General features: G+C 40.4%; 1 protein-coding gene across 1 annotated transcript in view; it reads left to right on the forward strand.

Annotated features, from left to right (window-relative positions):
* Nucleotides 1-7,047: 7,047 nt before the first annotated feature.
* The window catches only part of LOC101925011 (cytosolic phospholipase A2 epsilon), a 35,852-nt gene continuing 21,533 nt past the window's right edge, over nucleotides 7,048-21,366 (forward strand). The window contains exons 1-5 of the mRNA XM_027789239.2: nucleotides 7,048-9,703; nucleotides 10,154-10,189; nucleotides 15,597-15,669; nucleotides 19,867-20,003; nucleotides 20,702-20,833. Coding sequence (XP_027645040.2) covers nucleotides 9,677-9,703; nucleotides 10,154-10,189; nucleotides 15,597-15,669; nucleotides 19,867-20,003; nucleotides 20,702-20,833 — 405 coding nt within the window. The 5' untranslated portion in view covers nucleotides 7,048-9,676. The remainder of the gene's footprint in view (nucleotides 9,704-10,153; nucleotides 10,190-15,596; nucleotides 15,670-19,866; nucleotides 20,004-20,701; nucleotides 20,834-21,366) is intronic.

A 21,366-nucleotide genomic window follows, 5' to 3' on the forward strand; every position in this document is an offset into this window, starting at 1 on the left:
ATTTCAGTTGTGAAGGACTTCGACTTACTCAAGTATATATAAATACACAGTGGTATATATAAATACACTGAGTTCAAGTAGGTTGCCATAGCTGTGCTCTAAAAAATTAAAAGTAATTTATTTTTTTAACTTTCAAGGAACATGCAGTAATATATTTTCCCAGAATTTTATGGATGCTGTCTACCTCTCGGGTCATTCAGAGGACATTTGGCACAGATGGACCCAAGGCACTGAGCATAGCATGACATTGGTTAGTTATTTGGATTAGTTTTCGCTTGCATCTGTGTTGTCTTCACACCTCTCTGAAATGTGAAACCTGACATTTGGTAAAGGGTTTGGTTTGCGGGTTAGGGGACACCAAGCCGTTGGGAATGAAGGAAAAAGAGGAGAGAAACGGTTGTGCTGGAAAACAGGAAAAAGCATTACTCTGCAACATCCCTGGGGAATTTTAGTCATGAGAGGGTTGCCATGGGCCCTTTGGGGAGACAGTGGCCAGATGGGGAACAACAAAGTGATGCTGTGACGCTGAAACCCACCTTTACCCAGAACAGTCTGCCTGTTGGTTCATGCATTCCAGCACAGATGGGGTCATGGTGGTTTGGCTACCCAGTCCCTCTTTTTTTGTTTTTAGTATCAGTGAAACACACTAAAATGCAGGCGCATAACCTTTTCTTATTCTTCCTACAGAGAAACACCCTGCTCTGCCCAACAAGCCTCATGAATGGACATCTTGCTTATCCATTCCCAAAAGCTGCCTTTCCAATACTCTTCAAGAAATGATGACAGGACAGCCAGTGGTTTCAACTTGCCATAATTTCCTCAAGGGCTTGGAGCTATACATAACAAGTGTCCAGAGAATGGGAGCTTTTGCATGTGGAAGGGTAACAGTAAATTATTTTCAATGCATCTTTGAAGGTGATTTGAGTGATGATACTTGCTGAGGACAAATACTTTATAAGTTTTAGCATAAAACCAAATTTGGATTAATACCATCTGAGTAATATGTCTGTGGAACTGGTTTTGCCGAGGCCCAGGTCATTTACTGTTGGTCTTGCTTCTGTCTTGGAGAAGCAACAGCAGGCTTGCTTGAATTCTGTGCTTCCTAGCAAAACCCACAAAAGAATGACGTACAGCTTTTATTTACTGAAGCTAAATAGCCACCAGTTGAAAAAAAAAGTTCAATATATATCACTTTGCATGAAGCTGAATCTCACTTACTCGAACGCTCCCTCTTACTGATCTCGGAGTTAAGCTAGAGATGCTAAAACTGTCAGACACAAATATTTAACTGTGGTCTTTGTGTCAAAGACTAGTACGTGTAGGCTGTCCTTTCTTTCCTTGTTTTGCTGATTTGGAAAAAAAAGTGACTTGGTCATGCAGTAATTAATTGATATTATGGCTTGACTTTCAGATACAGTGCTGGATTCTTCTCTCGGCCGTATGAATGAAGTGCCTCAACCAGGTAGATACAGCTTTTTTCAGCAACACCAGCTGCTGGCCCATTCTGAGGCCAGAGAGGAAAGTAGATGTCATTTTGCATTTAAATTACAGCAGAGAATCCCAGACTCTGGTGATGTTTCAAAGTAGCGATTCTTTATTTTTATGACTCCAGTAGCTGAATTACCACTTTTTATTTTTCCTTCAGTCAATAGCCTGTTTTTTATGAAGTTGCGTGATCATAGCAGCAATACTAGTCAACACTGTGACCATAATGATGTCGCTGTCTTTATTGGGGCTGTTTTCAGTAGCTTTCTGGAACACACACGTGGACAGACAGATGGCTTATTACTTACTCTATCTGTGCACATTTGTCATTGTGGGACCAAGTTCCTTCATAGTTATTTAATTAACTTTTACAATGTAATTCATTTTGCTATTTTTGAATGAAAATTTTGAAGTTTTCTTTTATGCTTGACTGCTGGCATTTGCATAAGTTTCAGTCAGGTTTTTGTTTTGCTGTGTTTGAGGAAATGTTGAGGGGTGTGTATGACTGAAACTAATTTATTTGTAGGAGGAGATGAAGACATTGATTGTTAGATACACTGATTGCGAACACTCAAGAATCTGATCTTAGATACCATGTGTAATCAAAATTTCCCGATCCAAATCCTCTACTTTGCCCACTAAATGACAAAAAATACATGAATGTCATATAAATCTCAGAAAGCAGTAATCCTGCTTCTAAAATGTACAGTGTTAGGACATCGACCACATTTCTATTATACAGGGTATATTAAAATCAGGAAGGTATGCTTGTTCCAGTGTGTAGTTATCCTTATTTGTAAACATATAAATCAGTCACGGATGGCCTAATGCAGCAAAATACTAATAATGGGGCTTGATAGCCTTATTTCAACCTCGCTTTGTGTTGCAGCTCACCTCTGCTGAACCAGCCACCGGACCTATTCTCAGAGTACTGTTTGGACCATGGGATCCCATTCCTGGGGGTGAAGCTGAGCCAGGAAGGCTGAGAACACCTGGAGTGCTGTGTGTTTGAGGACAGCTTAGAGGCACCAGTGTTGGTTTATTTCCCATCAGCCTGTGATACCTTCCAAAAATACAATGTGCCAAGTAAGTTAAGACCATTCAATCATTTTTTTAAGTAGCCACATCCAGTTCATCCACTGAATTTGTTTCTCTTCCTAAACAAGACACTGGCAAGCTTCTCTGTTGGCTGAGTTAGCGTATCCCCAGTCCGGTTGTGATGAGTATTGTGTTGGTCAGCTCATCAGGGATTGAGCTGGAGAGTTTCAAAATTAAAAACATGAATAACCGTAGATTGAGGCAAACCCCCTTATTTGGCACCTGGGACAGTTTGTGTTCCTTTGATAATAAAGGACAGGAGGCAGCTACTAAGTTATATCTGCTGGTAGCTAATGCTGTCACTTAACAGTCTTGTAATCAGATACTATGTTTACTTTTGTTAACAATGCAGGAATCCTCTCATTACTTTTTGTTTTGTTTTTTACATGGAAAAAAATAGAGTAGAAAGTGCTGAAAGCATATAATGAACCAAAGGATTTGCCAGGGTAACAAGCTGCTTTGGTATCTGTAATTTTTGGAAAGCTGCCAGATGCTTTTCTTTAGTTCAGCAGTAGAATAAACAGTGATGTTTGCTTTACCAGAAAAACTACTTGGCAATTTTGGTTTCATTTTACAAATAATTTTGCATGCATCAACTGCAGTCTTGTTGCTAATTTAGTATCATCCAGGAAACTTTCCTAAACTTAACTAAAATCCATGGATCAGCTTATTCATCGTGGTTTTTGTCCTGCTGCATGTGCTTAAAATCTCAGCCACCTGAGAGGGAGTATTCCCAACCCAGAGGCTTTCTGGTGTCATTTTATACCAGTTGGTAGATAAGGAACTGTAGTCTCAGCACCCAGTGGAAAAGTTAAAAATACAAAAATACAAAACTGCAGAAGTGAAAAATTTTGATGGGAAACTTCAGTTTAGAGAGGAAAGCATTTTGCATGGAAAGGTTGTTCTGCCAGTCAGTTCTGGATCAGCAGTGGCTGTACCTCAGCAGCAAAGTAGTGGATTTTTAGTGCAGCAGATGTAGTCTGTATACACTGATTAAATCTTGAACCATTTTCCTGAGAGAATTCAGTTTCCTGTGGCTATTGCTGTGTTTTGCGTTTCCTGGAAGGAGTCTTTCAGCTCAGTAACATTGCTGTGTTGAACTTTGCTATTTTCTTACTTCAAACGTGGAGTGCAGTCCCACAGAGGTGGAGCAGGGAAGGGTATAGATTTGTCCAGCTGTATTGCTTGCTGCCTATGGCACTGGTCTGCTTCCATACACTGAAGAGAATTTCAACAAGTTGCTGAACCTGTGCAGCATTTTTTCTCACTTACAGATAAATCTTTATATTTCAGCTCTGCCCTCTTAACCAGAAAGCCAGCTTTTCACCTTCTTTCTGATGTTATATCTCACCAGTAAGATGGCGCTAGTTTTCTGTGAGCAAAGAAGAAAAGGAAGATGTCACTCTTGACAGCTCAGTTGCGTTCATATATTTAAACAATAATGAAACGGGGGTTTAAAAAATGTGATCACATTTTCTTGCCAAGAATCTTTTAGGTATTTTAAAGATTTGCAAGTTTCATTTTTACAGGTCCAGGAAGATGCAACGGAGGCAGTGCGGTTTGTGCCTGGTGTATTGCAACAACTGGTTTTTGGTGATAGCGACACTTGGCACTGGGCCTTCAGCTTTACTCACCCAAGGTGTGGTGATGCGTGTTTTTGGTAGCAGATCCAGAAAGTCAGGATGGTTTAGAATGAGCTGTGGAAAGGGAGTCCTTTTTAAGAAATCTGGGCCTGTTGAGCAAGCTACAGAAAAATCTTAGGCTGCCCGAATTGTCTAGCTTAGCAGCTCAATGTTTTGACTTGAAGGAAAAGTCAGATTAATGCCGGTGGTCAAGTTGGGACCTGGTTCCAAGGATCTAAAGTAGCATGAAGCTAATGCTTTCCCTGGGCTCGCCAAGCTCAGTGCTCTTACCTTGGTAGCATATGAGTTTTCTCTGCAATGGACTCATTTGGTTTCTTGCCTGGGGAAGGAAAAGCTGCTTTTTCTGTCCTGTTAAAACCTGTTTGTCATTTGTATTGCAGCAGTACCTCAGAAACCTGCCTGTGATGTGATGGTGAAAGGACAGGGAAAGAGCTCTTTGTTCGAGAGGCTTGCCAGCTATCAATCAAAAATATCAAAGGGAAGATGTTCAGTGTTACTGGTGCTATTTTTTTAAGGAAGGAGCTGAGGTGCAGTGACATACCAGCTGGATTTTTCAAAGCGATTCAGCATTGGCATAATTGTTCTGTTTAAGATCTGGGTAGGTAAAAAATTTATTTTTCTGAAAACACCTGTTTGTGACCTGTGACACAAGCTCTGCTAAATGTAATGGCACAGTCCTGTAAGCAATTAGCTGTGAGTCTTTATAGTCTCAGTTAAGACTCAAACATGTCTCGAGCTGATTGTAGATGAAGTTACCCTCTTAATTAGCTGGTGACACAAGGTGACTTCCTGATATTTTGAGAATTGGTTCAGGTTTAAATTGGCTCTAGATTTCCCTGTAAAGGTCCTAGGCTACGTGTCTTGCCACATTTACGTTGAAGGGATTACTGGCTACCAGTAATTACTGCCAGCTGACACAGGCTGGTGCCAGTATTCCTCATGCCTGTGGTCTGATGGGTTAGGGAAGAGAAAAAGCTGTTTGAACGGTGTCTGAAGTGTTGGATGAACCTGGAAAGGTCAGGCAACCTCAGACTGTTGCTGCGAAGGTAGAGAGATGCTGCTGGATGCTCAGGTCTACAGAGCACAGGGAGGGGCAGAGATAAAGGTTGTGAGCTACTGTTTTTTGAGACTAGGATTGGATTTGAAATTCTGTTGCAGTGAAAATGAAGGCAGAATTGTATATTTTGGGAACAGCTGGGCCAATACTTTACTGATGATTTTTGGGTGGAAAAACTGCGCAACTGCTTTGGGTGAGTGAGTAGGAGGAGTGAGATTTTTCTCTTTCCAAAACATATCAAAGGCATGTGGAGTCATTTTAATCAAGTTTCTCAGTACTCTTTTGAAGGCAGAAGTCCACTTTTATAAATTTCATAATTGGAATAGTGCCTTAAGTAAAAATATGGTCTCCCACCCTAATCAGCTAGTGCGATCTCTCTCTGCAGTGACTGATGTTGCACATTTAATTCTCCGGAATTTAAATTCCGATTCAGATTGAAGGTCTCTCCTGCTTACGAATGGATGATACAAAAAGTTTCAGACTTCTGTAACCTATGCCCCTTGTCACCTTCTTGAAGAATGCGTTCTCAGCAAGTCCTTTTTTGCGTCTTATGTGATTTTTTATTTTTATTTTTTTACTTTGTGATAGAAAAAAATCAAGGATATTGTAGAGTATGGAAGGACAGACGTACTGAAGGTGTTGTATGTATAAACATGAAAATAAAATGCCAGCATAATAATGTGAAAGTAAGATTTTATTTTGTTTTTTATAGATAAATATTTTTATAATTTTTTTATTTTTTATAGATTTTAAATTTTTTATTTAAATTTTAAATTTTATTTAAATTTTAAATATTTTTAAAAAATTTATAAATAAAGCAGACAATTGCTTTAAATTGGTGGCAGACTAAAAGGTATCTAGCCAGAACTGAATTTTTGAGAGACTGAAATCTGATACCATGGGGAAGGAAGTGATGCTTTTCATCCATGGTAAATCTTCTTGTGTGCAGATATTATTGAGTGTAGGTCCATTGTATAACTGGAATTCGATGTGGACTGCCTTCTCTCTTGTGTGATCAGCAGGGTGAGGTCTGTGTGGGTTTTGTAGCTTATGGCATTTAAAAAATAGACAGACAAAGGAAAACAAACTGAAAGGCTAGAGCCAGGGAAAATCCCCAACTATAGAACTGACAGTATTTTTGTTTATATGTTGATTTGCTTTATTTGTTAATTCTGAGTATTTCTTGTCTAATGTGACATCTGCCTATCATTTTGTAACACCTATAGCGGTTTTTGGATATTTACCCTTCTTGTTACGTTCAAGGTGTTTAAATGATGACCAGCTCCCATTGTCATCCCAAAGATGGTACGAGGATACTTTTCTTTTGCAGTAATATGAAATCCCCCATTAGTCATATGTTTCTGTAGTTCTGGATTATCGGAAGGTGACAAAGTGGTGTAAGGTGATTGTAGGATATTGGATGCAGCTGTTACAGCTCTCTGCAACCTATTGCGCTTGGATATGCAATGATCTGGGTATCACATTGGGGAAACCAGTGCTTGCAACAGGTAGTTTGGATGAATTTTGACTGTCTCACATCAACAGGATGCTTATATTTGCTCCACTTTGCCTTAAGTAAGACACAGATTAAAAAAATCAAGTGCATGTAAACGTGCACTACAAAGTAGATGGGGAGCAGAGAAAAATTGTATCTTCCTGTTTACTTTCTTTGTTACGGCTCAGAGTTTTAAAGGGGCTGCTGTGTGTTCCCTCATCAGTGAGACAGTCTCTCTACTCTTTAAAAAGCAAAGAAAGAGTGTAAGTAGCAGCATGTATGTGAAGATCACTACCAGTTTTAAATTATTTACTCTAGAAATGTGATTGCTAAAAAGAGCAAATATATGATTCTTTAGACTTCAGCTAACTTCACCTGTGAATGTACTTACTGCATGCTCGATGGTTGCCTGAAATTATTGAATTGTGGAAGCACTAAGGAAAAATGCAAAAATCCCAGCATGATATTTAACATTTGAAGTAGTAATCTTTTTGAAACTATAATCCTAGGGACATAGTGCTACCTGTAAAGCGCCAATGGGATGAACTACAATATCAAGGTTTATTTTGAAGCAGATTGTGCAGTCCCTATATACACCAGTGAATAAGCCATCAACAGGTGAAATTTTCTGTGTTGACAAGGACTTACTGTTACGGGTGTTACGAGCATTCAGCACTTAGTTCTGTTATGAACTTCCTGCATGAATGAAAAACTCTTGACGTTGTAATTCTCGACTTGCACAAAGCTTCTAAAGATACTGTGTATTCCAAAGCTGCCTTCTGTGTCTTGGACGGGCAGTGTTTAAGGGAAGGCAATGTCAGATACAAAACTTGGTGGTGGTCACAAGCAGGACAGGAAGAATTATTTTAGAAACGGGTATTGGTGATGCTGTTATTTCAAGAAAGGGAAAACAATTTGAGCATCAGGAAACCATTTAGCAGGCAAGATGCACGGACTCTGGAATAATGTTCTAAACTGTGAAGTCACATCTCATTTCTAGATCTTAAAAGTGATGTGGGTATGAGGATGTAATGTCATGGAGTCTTGTATTGGCTGTGAAACAGCTGGGATGGTATATACGTACCTGCTGGGAGAACTTGGGGAAGTTGAGCTGGATAACCTACCCTCTTTACTTTGATAGAGGAACTTTTACAGAATTTTTTAGTGAAAGCAGATTCCCACTTTAAATAATGGAATTTTTCCAGGGAAGCATTCTTTCAAAAGCTGGAAAGACTAGTTTTGTGAGAAAGAGCACAAATAAGTGATTCTCAGGTGTAACTGCTCCACCTAAATTTGTTCATAAGTATTTAACATAGATGTAAAGTAATAAAGGCAGAGTGAAGGAAGATATCTTGTCTTTGGGATAGAGGTGGTCACGTCCATTGGAAATATCTTTTGGTTGTTCCTTCAAGGAGCATTTCAGGTGCTGCAGGTTCATATTTGAGACATTTTTCTTTGATTCGTTATCTATTGAGAAGTCCGTGCAAAGTGTGACTATGGAACAAGCAGAAGGTTGTTAAATGCTTTAGATGAAAACTGCCAGATAGTGCCACTGCACATTTTGCATAAGACCCTCGTGAACAGTCATCACATGTGCATCACACAGACATCAACATAGAAGGAAACAATTTGTATGTGTAAGAGGGGAAAAAATACATTTTTTTTTCTCTGTGATGTTCCTTGGGCAACACCTCCTCTGTGCAGAATTGTTTTGATACTGGCCTCCACGGCATAGGGGAGCATGTTTAGGTAGCATCCACTGCAGTTTGCATGGTTACTTTCTTTACCTGTGTGAATTATTCATCAATATGAATGAGACTGAGTTTAAAATAATCTTGTGATGCAAGAGTTGAGTACCTACTGTCTCCTGTCATGAAGCAGAGAGGCCAGAAAGAGTGTGGCAGAGCCAAAGCCCAGTCTTGCATTGCTCAAAAATCTACCAGCCTGCACATACATGCTAATTTAGGGTGACTACACTGCACTTACAGGCAGTGAGTCACTGCACACCAGAGCAAAGAGGCATGAGGGAGGGTTTTCTGCCCTGATGTTTCCTGCAGGGTGCCTGCTGGGCTTGCTGTTGGAGCAAGCGCACGCAAGGTCCCTTTGAAGTAATGGGTGTACTGCTGGGCTCCCTGGGCCCATGCAGGAGAGCACAACCCTCTGTCCTGCCTCACCCTTCCACCTCCATGGGTCACCCAGTGCTTGTAGCTCCTTCCTTCCCTCTTATTTAAAATCAAGCCACAAGATTTCTGGACATGGATTCACATTTTTCTCTAGATCTGTGCTAAATGTCCGGGCAAAGAATACTGAGCACATGGCAAGGTCAATGAGCGTAACACACAGATACCCAAGCAGCTGCAGGGGAGCATGGGTCCTGCAGCCACTCAGCTGTGGCACTGCGAGGGGCTCGCTTCCCTTGCTTAACTCTGTGCTGCTAGAGGAAGACTGCTGCAGGTATATGTGTTCACAGTTTGGAAAGAAGCTGTTGAGGTACCTCTCCATTAGCCTGTGGTACAATGGTGGCAGGGCAGAGATACTCTCAGAGCTGTGATTTAGTCACAAGCACTTTGATTGGGTTAGAGTTACTGCATAAATGCAAAACGTTTTGTTAGCAGTAGTATTTTCAAGAAAGCAGAAAGGGGCTGCTTTGAGTCCCCCCAAACATCACAGTAGGTAGAAAAGAAAACTCTTCATTCTACTGACTCAGTTGAGATGCTCTAATAGGCTGGAGGAAGTGGGGAGGAGACTGCCTAATGACTGGAAATAATAAAGGGGTGGAGTCGGAGAGCCTTGTCATAAAATCTCTATTCCTCCACCTGTAATCTGCATGAAGAGTTTCTGCCAGCCGTACGACTTGGTATCTTCTAAATTGGACTTATATGCAACTGGAGCTGCAAAATGGGATCAAATTTAAGTTCAAATGAGGTAAGCAAAAGAAACTGATAACAAGCATAAAGTGGGTAAAATTGTCTGATATTCCAGTTAAGGTGATCACAGAGGAGAACGAGCTGTTTGAGATGTACAGGCGATCCATGGAAAGAGAGTTTGCTGTTCCTCGGGTCTCATGGTTGGAAGGATGTTCTCCTAGTTTAACCTTTTACAGAATTTTGTGGCATGTCTGCATTTCCCAGCTCTGTTTTAGGGCTAACAATATTACTTACTGTGCTTCCTTAAAAAAGCTTGGTGGCAAGGAAATGAGAGGCTGGCACAGAATTGTGATGGGTTTGGTGGTTGGTAAAGCACCTAATGAGTGTCATTAATGAATATACATCTCGGTATGGCTTTGAATATGAGATGTTGTTAAATGTCAGCCTAAAATAAGTGTTTAACTTGTAGCCTGGTTTCCTTAACTTTGCCTTGTGTTGTTTTTCCTAGACTTTTACGGGCACCTCAGCACCAGCGGTGAGAACGGTAGGTAGTAATTAGCTGGCCGTACATTAAATGCTGTCTAGTGCTGAATGTAGATCATCAGAAAAAATGTTAGGAATTCAGTGGCTAGGGGGAAGACTACTGCAGCTCAGGTTTTCAGTGTTCAGTAAATACTGCAACTTCAGCTTTGTAGATGAAATACTGCCTTAGCTTTCAGTAAACTCTGCATAGTCTGGCCTTTGGTGTCTCATGCTCGTGATGCTTCTGAGATGTGTTGCACTGTATCTGGGCTGGTTTGTACTTCACCTATATTATTTTTTTAATTCCACCCTTTTTTTATGTTTTGATTTCTTTGGATGACTCCTTGTCACGCTTGTCTTATACGTTATTTCTTCATAAGAAGGCTCTGTTTAAATGGGTCTTTCTGTTGTTCCTAGTGCTCTGGTATTCTTTGTAGTCTTTCTTTGTGCTGTAATGACCAGCCACAGAGCTTGCGATGCTCTGTTTAAAACACAGGTGTTTAAAAACACAGTGTCAGAACAGGTAAAACTGAAATAAACGTGTCGTGTTCAGTCTCCTGACAAACCCAATCTCATCAGCCTGGTAGGAGTGGAAGCAGTGCCCAGTCTTCTCTGAATGCAAAAAAAAAGAGCAAGGTGTTTTGTAAAGGCTGCACTGAGGATGAATTCTTCGCACAGGCAAATGAAAATTCCCTGGGCAATTAGCAGATATTCATGTTTGCAGGTATTAGCATAGAGGAAAATATATCAGATAACCTGCTATGAGCCAGTGAATGGGACCAACGGCAACCTCAGCAGGCTGGGGCTGTGTTCAGACACTTGTGATGTGTTTGGGGCTGCCAGTGTCAGTTGCAACTCTCTGGGGTTCCACAGTCGGAAGGATAGACTCTTGCCCTTGCCTGGGGTTTCCCAGCCTGGTTTGTTTCGGGTTCCACACGGGGGATTGCAGTGATACAGAGATTCTCCCAAACGGTGGTAAATTTGTTCTGCCTCATGGAAGTTTGCTGTTATTGACAGTATCTGATGCCTGATTGTGCCACAGAACCACTCAATTTCTCTGTTCAATGTGAAGTGCGGTGGTAAAGGAAAGACTTCGTAGACTTCCTTCAAAAAGTACCTTTTGAAATTATTTTTGGGCCTCTGTGTATAGTCTCACAGCCCTAAGAAGATACGCCAAGTTCATAAAAATTGTTATTTTTAGTCCTGTAAATTTAGCTTGTGTTTAGAGGATCAAGCTGTTGTTTGGTTGGTTTTTTCCATCCTTCGTGCTTTTTACATTGTTAATAGGTCCTTAGGCATGAGACCTGTGCAGTTCAGTGGCTTTAGGTTGTGCTCCTTGTCTTTTAGGGTATTCAGGGTGGCAGAAACAATCTGAATATAGTACATACACTTTGGAGTAGGCGGCCCCTTCTTCCTGCCCTGACACTTTGAGGCTTTCAGAGGCAAAAATCAGAAAGTACCTGAGCTTTTTTTTTTTTTTTTGGCCATTCAAGTTGGTAGTTATGATGATAAATAGTGTAAGCATGCTATATCTGAGTCGCTTTTTATTACTCAGTAGCTCAGTTAAGGAAATAGCTATCATCAGTTATTTTCAGGGCAACTCATGGGATGTGTGTGTGATTTAAACTTGAGTTGCCATTTAAACTAAAGGGAATATGTACAATATTTGGTGAGAAAACCTGGTAGTGCCCTTAAGCTGACAGGCAAAAAAGTAATACTTTTTAGATTGCACAAATCACTTTGTCATCTTAAAATAATCTAGGCTAGCGTGGTCTTGAGAAAAAGCCATGCTGAACTGTGGAAGTGCTCAATTTGGTTTCTGTTCTAAGGTTTGGCTTTATTCTAACATGCAAGTCTAGCTGCAGAGCTGCACACAGGAAGAGAAGAAAAATCACATGAAAATGGCAGTCTGAAGCCAAACAAGTTCTCCGTAGCTCTTGGAAAGAAGCAGGCCTTGAGTCACTGCTGCTCCATTTGCTGTTGTTTTGGAACAACCCTAGCAACTTCTACTGACTTAAGACCCAGCTATGGGATATTTTAAAATAGGTGAAATAAATACAAAACATGTAGTACAAGGAAATGTGTTACTTATGCTCTTGACTTTGCTTGAGGTGGTGGACATGGTAATGTAATGAAATCCTGCCTGCCCTTGAGGCTGAAACTCTATGAGGTTAAAAGGTGCCACATATCTGACCCCGGCCAGAAGCAAGGCAGTGATCTTGCCTTTAAAGTCCAGCCACTCTTTTTGACAGTGCTGAGTGTTTTCTTCATAGTTTTTAAAGAAGTGGTGAGATTCCTATTCCCTTTTGAAGAGGAAGTTCAGGGAAGAGTGCTCTGCTCCAAATAGATCTGACACACTGTTTTACTTTGATAACTGCCTCTTCTCTTGGTGTAACTTGGGAATGTTGTATGTGTTCCACTCTAGTCTCCTCAAGGAAAAAAAAAATCTCTAAAAGACTTAAGCTTGGAATTTTACTGAAACAGAGCCATTTTAGAGCCCAGTTATGTTACCTCTTTACTCATATGGATGAGCACTCAGGTATGCGAATGCTCCTGTTGGCCCCCCTGGTACTCGGTATGTAAGGATTGTGCAAGTGTGCCACAGGACTTAATTGAACTTTTATCTGACGTAGGATAGTGTGACCAAGGCCTGCATTTGCAATCTCATATTTAAGTAGTTTCAACAGTGATTATTAAAATGCCTGGCCTGTGTTTCCGGTTTATGAGGATCACGTCTCAGACGAAATAAATACAGAACCTGATAGTCCAAGTGTGCATAATGACTGACCTGGGAGGCTTCTGGCCTCAGAACTCACCCAGTCTGGGATACGGTCATCATCACGTTAAAGAGAAGGATGTGGCAGTCAATGCCCGTTGCTAGCAGGTTATCCAGTTTAAAATACGCCTCAAGAGTTTTTCTGTGTGACACTGAGTAGGTTGCTGACAGCTAGACATGACAAAGCACCTAACAGTTAGGAGCCACGAGGTCTGACTTCCAAGCCTCTAGTATGGGAACAGCCTCTGTAACCCAGCGTGAAGCACTGAGGGTTGATTGGATATGTTTGGAGATTAAGGTATGCCAGAATGGGAATTGCAACAACTGAGGAGGGAACTGCATTAGTAGGTACATCCAGCTAACAGGGACAGCTGAGCACAGGAACACCCTTCTGAGATCCTGTCTGTGCGCCACTTGGGGCTGCATGTGATAGTGCTGTCCACTTGAGATGCACAAAATTGGAAAGCACAAAGTAAAGATGCTTGTTTTCAAAGAGCTGAGCAGAGATTATTCCTTTAAAATGGTATCAAGCTTAGTCATTACAGCACTTCTCTGGAATGGGTAGCTTCTGCTGTGAACTCTTGAATGCTTCCTGGGTAAAGATATGCTCCATTTCTGCTCAAATAGCACTGCTCAGGACAAAAACATTTAGGACTTACTGGGTGGGCAGGCAGGGACCAACAAACGTAGCAAACGTCAGTGGGTTTGGCAAGGATGGACAAGCTTTGGCAGTTGGTCTCTGGGCCTAGAAGTGCTTCTGTGTTTTACCCTGTTCTATTTAATGCATATAGGAAAGTAGTTTTGGCAGTTCAGCTGTGTAGTCTGGCCATGATGCCTGTTTTGGCTGCTTTTGGTTGGAGACTGTAATTTTGCTGTGGGTTTTTTGTTGGGTTCTTTCCCCCTCCCTCCCCCCATCTTTTTTTCTTTCAAGATGTGTCTGTCCAAGTTCTCCTTTGTGGCCATGTTTGGGATAATAGAGCAAGTAGAGGTGTGATATATTCTTTGAGACAGCTGGAATGCCCCACAGCTGACAACTCAAGTGCTTGCAAACAGTGCACTATGAAACAGTGCCCTGTGCTAGAGTCTGGGCAGATAATGCAGAACAAATGCGCCCATACCAGTGACTGCTCCAACCCTCCTGCTGCTGTCTCACTGACCTTCAACTCTGCATCTTCAGGCCCCTTGCCAACCCAAGGGGAAGTGCAAAAGAATGTGCTGGGGATTACCTAGGCTGTTTCTTGGAGGTGGGTCTTCATCTCTGCTGCATTTTCAGAGGTGCTGAGGTTTTCATCAGTGAGGAGAAGGGCCTGCTTTATTACATTGTGTTAGCATCTGATGTCACGTCACAGTCCCAGTTGCTTGATGGTTTGTCAGAGTGTTGTGAAACACTTCAGGCTAAGCCTTGCACTACAGCTGGAAAGACAAACGGCCCAGCAAAATGTACAGCATGTATGAAGGAAATAGTAGCAGGGTACATTTTATTAGTTAACATCAGTACCTTTTTCTTACTTTTGCTGCTTGTGGTTAATACAGGCACTTCAGATGCAGACTAATGAAAGCCATGTGTTTGTGTTAGGACCTATGTCTTAGTATTAACTTTACTAAGGTATGGTATGTCTGTGAATGCAGGAGTGAGAGGCTTTAGGAGTACAGTTAGTATCTGTTCTTAGCAGCTGGTGTAGCTAGCAAGACTAGACAAGTTCCTGTTCTAGAGCCTGTTGTCTAACAGACAAAGACTGTTTCTGTTCTGAAATAGAATCAGTATATTCAAAGCTTAATGGCAATTTTAAGCAAGTGTTGAGCAAAAAGGTATCTCTGTATACACTGTTTTTTAAAGGAAAGACAGTACCTATGAAACATAGATGTTCGTGTGGGAGAGGAGAGAAAGATGTTAAGTAGTTATCTCCAAGGTGAAATGGGGAAGGAGTTAATTTATAGCCTGCGGAATATGAAGACTTATTAGTATGAGCCATGGAACTTAGGAGGTATTGTAGAGTTAGTATCTCTGAGCCCAAGGTGTCTGATATCTAGTGGAGTTGTGAGTTCATTCCCAAGATCATTTCTGGAAAGGGTTTTGTAGCTTTCTGCTGGGGCTCAGGGCTGAAGATGAGAGATGGATCAGAGCCTTCACAAGAAGTATCTCATCACTGTCAGCTACCTTTCTGGCCTTTTAGGCTGTGTGCGGGAGCTTGTGCTGGTGCAGGAGCTTTTGCTGGTGCATGGTAGTCGGTTAGCTCTGCTTATACAGCTACTGTGATGGTGTTTGGTGTCCCAGAGACAGTCTGTTCTATTGCAGGCAGTGGTGTGTAAGTGGCAAAGATGCCCATGCGTGTGCTGTAGGGGTGCTTACTGTGATAATAATGGAGCGATGTTACAACTGATCTTTATCAGATCAAACTCTCAGCACCTATTCTCAACTCATACGTGGTTTTGAAACCTGTTGCTTCTATTTCAGACCTGAAAAGGGTTCTGTGCCAAAAATTTGTGTAGTTTTTCCAGCTGCTCCAGTTGGTTTGATAAGTGATACTGGTTCAACATTAAAAACCTTGTTTTATCTATGTCGTTAGAACTTTAAGGTTACAGTACTCTGTGACTAGAGACTATAACACTAATCTCAATGTTATCTTTTTTCTTTTTTCAAATTGTCACGCAGAGACCAGTATCTCCTTTCAACTTGCTCACTGTAAAAATATTAAGATTGAGGAATGTCCGGAAGGCAGACTTGCGTGAGTAGTTCTACTATTGTTGAATGCTTCTTATAATTCTTTGAAGTAAAGTAAATATTTGGTTAATGTTATTGGTCTTAAATTGCATAGGAATAAAAAGATACGTTGCTGCAAATTTGTCAAGAATTATTTTTATTGTGATACTGAAGTGTGGCTTTCTGCTCTTCAGTGTAAAGAAGCTAACTCAAGCAAGGCAATACATTTGATCTCTTGCTTTCATACCTCGCTGTATGAGATGTATTTCCTACCCTTGTGATGTCAGACTTGGCTGCTGATCAGAGGGCTGCTCTTTAAATGATGAAAGTTCTTGTACTTTTGAGTAAGAACCTGGGCATGCCCCACAGAATTTCTGGATAGAAGAAAGGAGAGGACTGATGATACAAATGTAAGCTCAACGGCAGCAGGAAAGGCTATGAAAATAACAGAAGTACAAGCAAAAACATTATATTACTTCTGCAGAATTTATAAATATGCAAGAGAGATTTTAAAATCCAGTGTGTCTGAGAACAGAGCAATTTAAAAGTCAGAAAAAATTAAACAAAGCACTACTGTGAGATTTTTAGAAGTGTTAAACTTTTAAGTGAGGGATAGTGAGGGGAAGTGAGAAAAGGATATCTAGAGTAGAGACTACAAGAGAAAAATGTCATAGCCAGATCACAGAACAAGAGTTAATTGTGAGAAGAGGCCAAGACAGAAGAAATCTCTGCAGTAGGGAAGTCTACAGAATCTGGTAATATCCAGCTGTGAAAGCCCTGTAATGATTCACCTTCTCTGGCAGCAGATTTAAAATTAAAATCCTCACTGGGAGAATGAAACTTGCAATACGTGGAAAGAACAGTTTGTTCACTGTCCAGATGTGGTACCAACTCACTCAGAAAAGAGCTGGTTTAATTCTGAATTTTCCAGTTCATTGAGGAGCTTCCTCACAGCCTGTTCCACAGATGTGGATCTCAATAGCCCGCCCTCCTGGATGCACAGAAGTTCAGGTGCCTTTCAAAATGCAATTATGCCACTGAGTCACTTTCATGGGGAAATTTGAAACACCTATTTAAAGAGGTTGGAGAGGCATGAAAGAAAAAGGTGAAATACAGGTAAAGAGAACAAGAAAATCCAAATCTAAAGACCACAAGAATAAAAAGGAAAGATGCAAAACAAAGAGGAAAATTCCACAGTATGTCGCCCCAAAATCTTGCTGAACATGGCTTAAAATCAGTTTTATTCTGGTGTGCTCAGAATTTTGTGCAGCACATCATAGTTTCTAAGGAAACTAGCTGTAAATTTTAATCTACTCAATATTTTGAGATTTTAACAAGCATGATAGGTCAAGAGTAGAGGGTCAACATCAGAGGTTGGATTTGGTAGTTTCTGGCAGGAGGGGTGTGATTGAAACACGTGGAAGTTGAGCTTAACAACAGGATTTTTGAATGAATGATTACTATCAGGGAAGAAATCTGCTCTTGTGGTATCCTGGATTACTTACTCCTGTGTCTTCTGCAATGTAATACTACTGTGCTTATTTATCTTTTTCCTTTTATTTTCCTGTTTTAAAAAATCTGCTATGATTTACTGTATACCTCGTTTACTGCTTATGTCTTAGTATGTTTTATTCTAAAAATTACAGATGATCAAACTACTTTGTTTTGTGATATTTACTGTGTCATTTTGAAAAAGGGATTTGGCTCATTAGACAAAGAGAGCAAACCTTGTGTAAGATGTAAAGCTCTGGGTGTCTTAGAGATTGAAAACCTACTTTTATATTCAGAAGCGCACACTTTGTGGGCTTACAGTTGTATGCATGACTTCTTTATTTAACAGAATCTACATGTTCAGATGCCTGAGTAGTGATTTGCACCAACCAAATATGTGGTCTGACCAGGCAGTCACTGCAATTGCATCTGTAAACCTGCATGCAGAATTGCGTGTGCATTTGTGTACTCCAGTAGGTCACCTGCTTATGCTTCAATTCATTGTGGCTGTCCTTCTCAGGAACAACTTGCTCACTGCCACTCCTTACCATAGTCGATCATATGGTCTTCCTTCATGGAGCCTGCTGGCATGTCTGCCGCATAAATGCTGCTTTATGACATTGTATTATGGGCTCATTGAGATGCCCTAAATTCAGAACTTGGGCATCCCAAGCAGTTGTTTATAGCGTATCTGACAGAGATTTGAAAAAGTCTTCAGCCGGAGTACTTTCTCAGCAGAAAAATGTTTTCTGGATAAAATCAAATTATTGCGGAACACCTGTTCGTTTGCACTGGGAAAGATATTTCAGGCAGTCTCCACCTTTTCTGAGGCATTAAAAAGGCAAACAGTTCAGTTAGTTTTTCTTGAAACCTCAGCATTTTCAACTATGGGCAAATATCCCTTTTCTGTCTGTTTTTAATGTCAATAGTATGCTGGTTGTTACAATTCTGACTTAGCATTTATTTGCTCTGCTTTAGCTTTCTTGTTTTTCTGATTAAACCTTGTGTTCCCCATGTACATTTTTTTTTCATATTTTCTTGTTAGTGAAGTGTTTGTGCTTAGTTTATTGAGGTGAATCTTTCTTCTTGGTCTTTAATTCTTTTTTTCCTATTTACTTCACCAATGAAAAATGAATGTGCTTTAAAAGTATTTCTCCCTATTGTTGTCCCAGACCAAGATAATTGTATTAATATATTTGGGTATAGGCTGGGAAATCTAGACTGTGTTTTGGACCCCGATGCTGACTGTGTTATGGGATCTTGGGCAAGTCATTCAAGTTTTCTCAATGTGTGCTTATTTGCTTAATCCTTATGTTGCCACTGTGAAGTAATTCATCAGTGTGTCTCAAGCCTTTTGAAAATGGAAGCTGTAGCATTAATCACCATTAACCATTTATGTTTTCATCTGCCTACGCTTGTGCCTCTGCTGAACATCTGATCAGCTGTGCCCCTCTGATTGGGTTTGGCTAAGGCCACTTTCTGGAAAGTCTCCTTCCCACAGGTTTGCTGATGTGGATAGCATGGTTGACTATATGATGAAGGCACAGCCTGGGAAAAATATGTCTAAAAACCTAAATCGGTAGTTGTTACTGAAAGATAGAGGAAATAAGTGAAGAAAATTATACTTAATATGATGTAATAACATCATTACAGGTCTTGAGCATGATGCAAGGATTGACTGTGGGTTGAATTATTTGACCCATTCTGACTCACAAGGTTGCTTTAAGAACCGGATGACTGGTTGAGCATTGCTAATGCAAAATGGGGAGAATATGTATTGCATCATAGGTATGAGACAAAGGCCGTCAGCATGTGTGCAAGTCTCACTCCCTGGTGGTTCTCCCTCCAGACATGGGGGGTCAGAATATGGAAAGAGCTGATGCCTTTCGTGGCACTCATGGCTTCCTTCCCCAGACATCTATGAGTGATGGCGGGATTTCTCCAGTCTGCAGATAGAGTAGTAGGAAGGAATAGAATGAATAGTACTTTAGCCCTGGGGCTGAAACTGATTTTGTTTTCCAAAAGGATTGCTGAGAAAGGTACAATCTGAGAAAATTTTTGTCAGATGTGTGAACAAATATGAAATTGGCACATTCCTATTTATGATAAGGAAATACAACTTTTCAGCTTCAATGAGGGAGCAGTTTTTAGCAAAAAAAAACCCCCCAAAAACCAACAACACGTTGTACTTCAGTTAAACCAGCATTTTAATAAAGGCTTCAGTTTGTTAAGGTAACACATCTGGGGAAGAAATGCTAGAAAATGGGAGGCTCTGCAGCCCAGGGTGAAGGTTGTGAGGAGCAACAGAGGAGCCATCCAAGAGCTGATGTGAGTGCATGTGGCAGAGAGCATGTAAGGGTAGATACTCTCATGTTCTGGCAACATACCCTGCCCCAGTCATTTGGGTGGTCATGAATATAAAGTTAAATGCACCGTGGATAGGTATGCATGTATTGTGTGTGGAATACAGTGCTATTTCAAATATGAAGTAATGTTTTAAAAGAGAATTAAGTCTGACCAGAAGTGAAAAGGTGGGAATGAGCATGGCAAATATGTGAGAATGTTTCTGTTTTCCCAGGAGTGCTTTGTGGTGTTATTTACTCCTCACCCTGTATATTTTAGGAAGAAAGCCCCTACCATGTTACCATTGTCTTATTAGGGTCAAATGTACACAGTGCAATAATTCTTTCTCTGGATATGTTATCACTCTGCTCATCTTCTTGTTATACAGTCACTCTTTCAGATTGTTATGTGACACTGTGGCTGCCTACTGCCTCAGCCGAGAAAGTTCGGACCAGGACTATCAGGAACAGCAAAAACCCCGTCTGGAATGAAGCTTTCTGCTATAAGATAGACCGCCGTGTCAAGGTAGTGAAAATAAGTGCTTTTCACCATTTGATGTCTGCAGATAGTAGGTTATGCAAAACTACAATAAAACTATTAAGTATATAGCTATAGTATCCAAACACTGGAGGTGTTAATTCCTTAGAAAAAACTTTGTTGCTTACATCCTCCTTGGTATTGTCTGTTCCAGCTATCTGTTACTTAAACATCTACTACACTGAAGCAGTGAGAAGTGATTAAATGCCCTGCAGAATATGGCCTTACTATCCTATTCCTGATCTTGACATACACAAGTGAAACACAAGATAAAGATCACATGAAAATAACAGCAAGACCAGTTAGTTCTAGGTATGGTGGAAAGGAAATTTTCTAAACATTCTGGTGTACCTGTGCCTGCTTTATATACTTAGAGCCAAAGGCCATAAAATAAACATAGAAATGCTTGATAGTTACTTGTCACAAATTCATGAATGTTCTGCATGACCTGCTTGTCTGGTTTCATTTCACCAGGGAGACAAGCCTACTTCTTTGTGTATGCAGTTATCAGTAATGTAATGCCTAATACTCCCAAATCTCTTTCCCTTTTCTGTTTCTCTTCTTTTTCCTTCTTCCCCTAGAAGTGGAGGGGGGGAGGAAGGAATACCTGGTTGTGAGATTTTCCTGCCTTATGGAGCTCATAGGTAAAGAAGTAATTCTGTGATATTCTTAACTTCTTTGTGCAGAATGTGCTGGAGCTGAAGGTCTGTGATGAAGACACTGTCACAAGGGATGATGAACTCTGCACAGTTCTCTTTGACATAGATAAACTCACTGTAGGACGTACTGTTCGAGTGAAGTTTCAGCTGAATCCGCAGGTGAGCAATGGAATCGGTGAGGACAAAAGCTAATTCTTTCCTTCCATCTAAATATGTCCTTTTACAGTGTTTTATTATAGGAAAAAATCTATTTAAACTGTATTTTCATGCTATTATAAGAAAAGACTTAAAATCCCTGTATGAGTGCCCTATGCTAGTTTTTAAGAACAAACCTCTATGCTAAAAATGTAGGATGGAACCAGCTAGGACTAATTACCTGGTGCCTTAATTTAGAATGTTTCTGGTACGTTCATTGACTTTTGGTGTAAGTTCTAAATTTTCAGCCACTTTAAACTGCAATAATATTAAAGCAGCTGATTCTTTTTCTGTTGGGAATTAAAATCTGAAAAATGGCTGGTTTAGCAGAATAACAATTCCGATGTCTGCATGCATTCTATTTCAAAAATAATAGTTTTAACAACTGCTTGTTCAGTGTCTTAAGATTCAGTATCTTCAGTTGGCACCATGGGTGTTTTTTGCAAATTATTCTTATGTTCTGGGAATTTTCCTAAGTGCTGTTCTAAATATCTATT

Source organism: Falco peregrinus, chromosome 1 (assembly GCF_023634155.1).
Source record: "Falco peregrinus isolate bFalPer1 chromosome 1, bFalPer1.pri, whole genome shotgun sequence".
Classification (NCBI taxonomy): domain Eukaryota; kingdom Metazoa; phylum Chordata; class Aves; order Falconiformes; family Falconidae; genus Falco; species Falco peregrinus.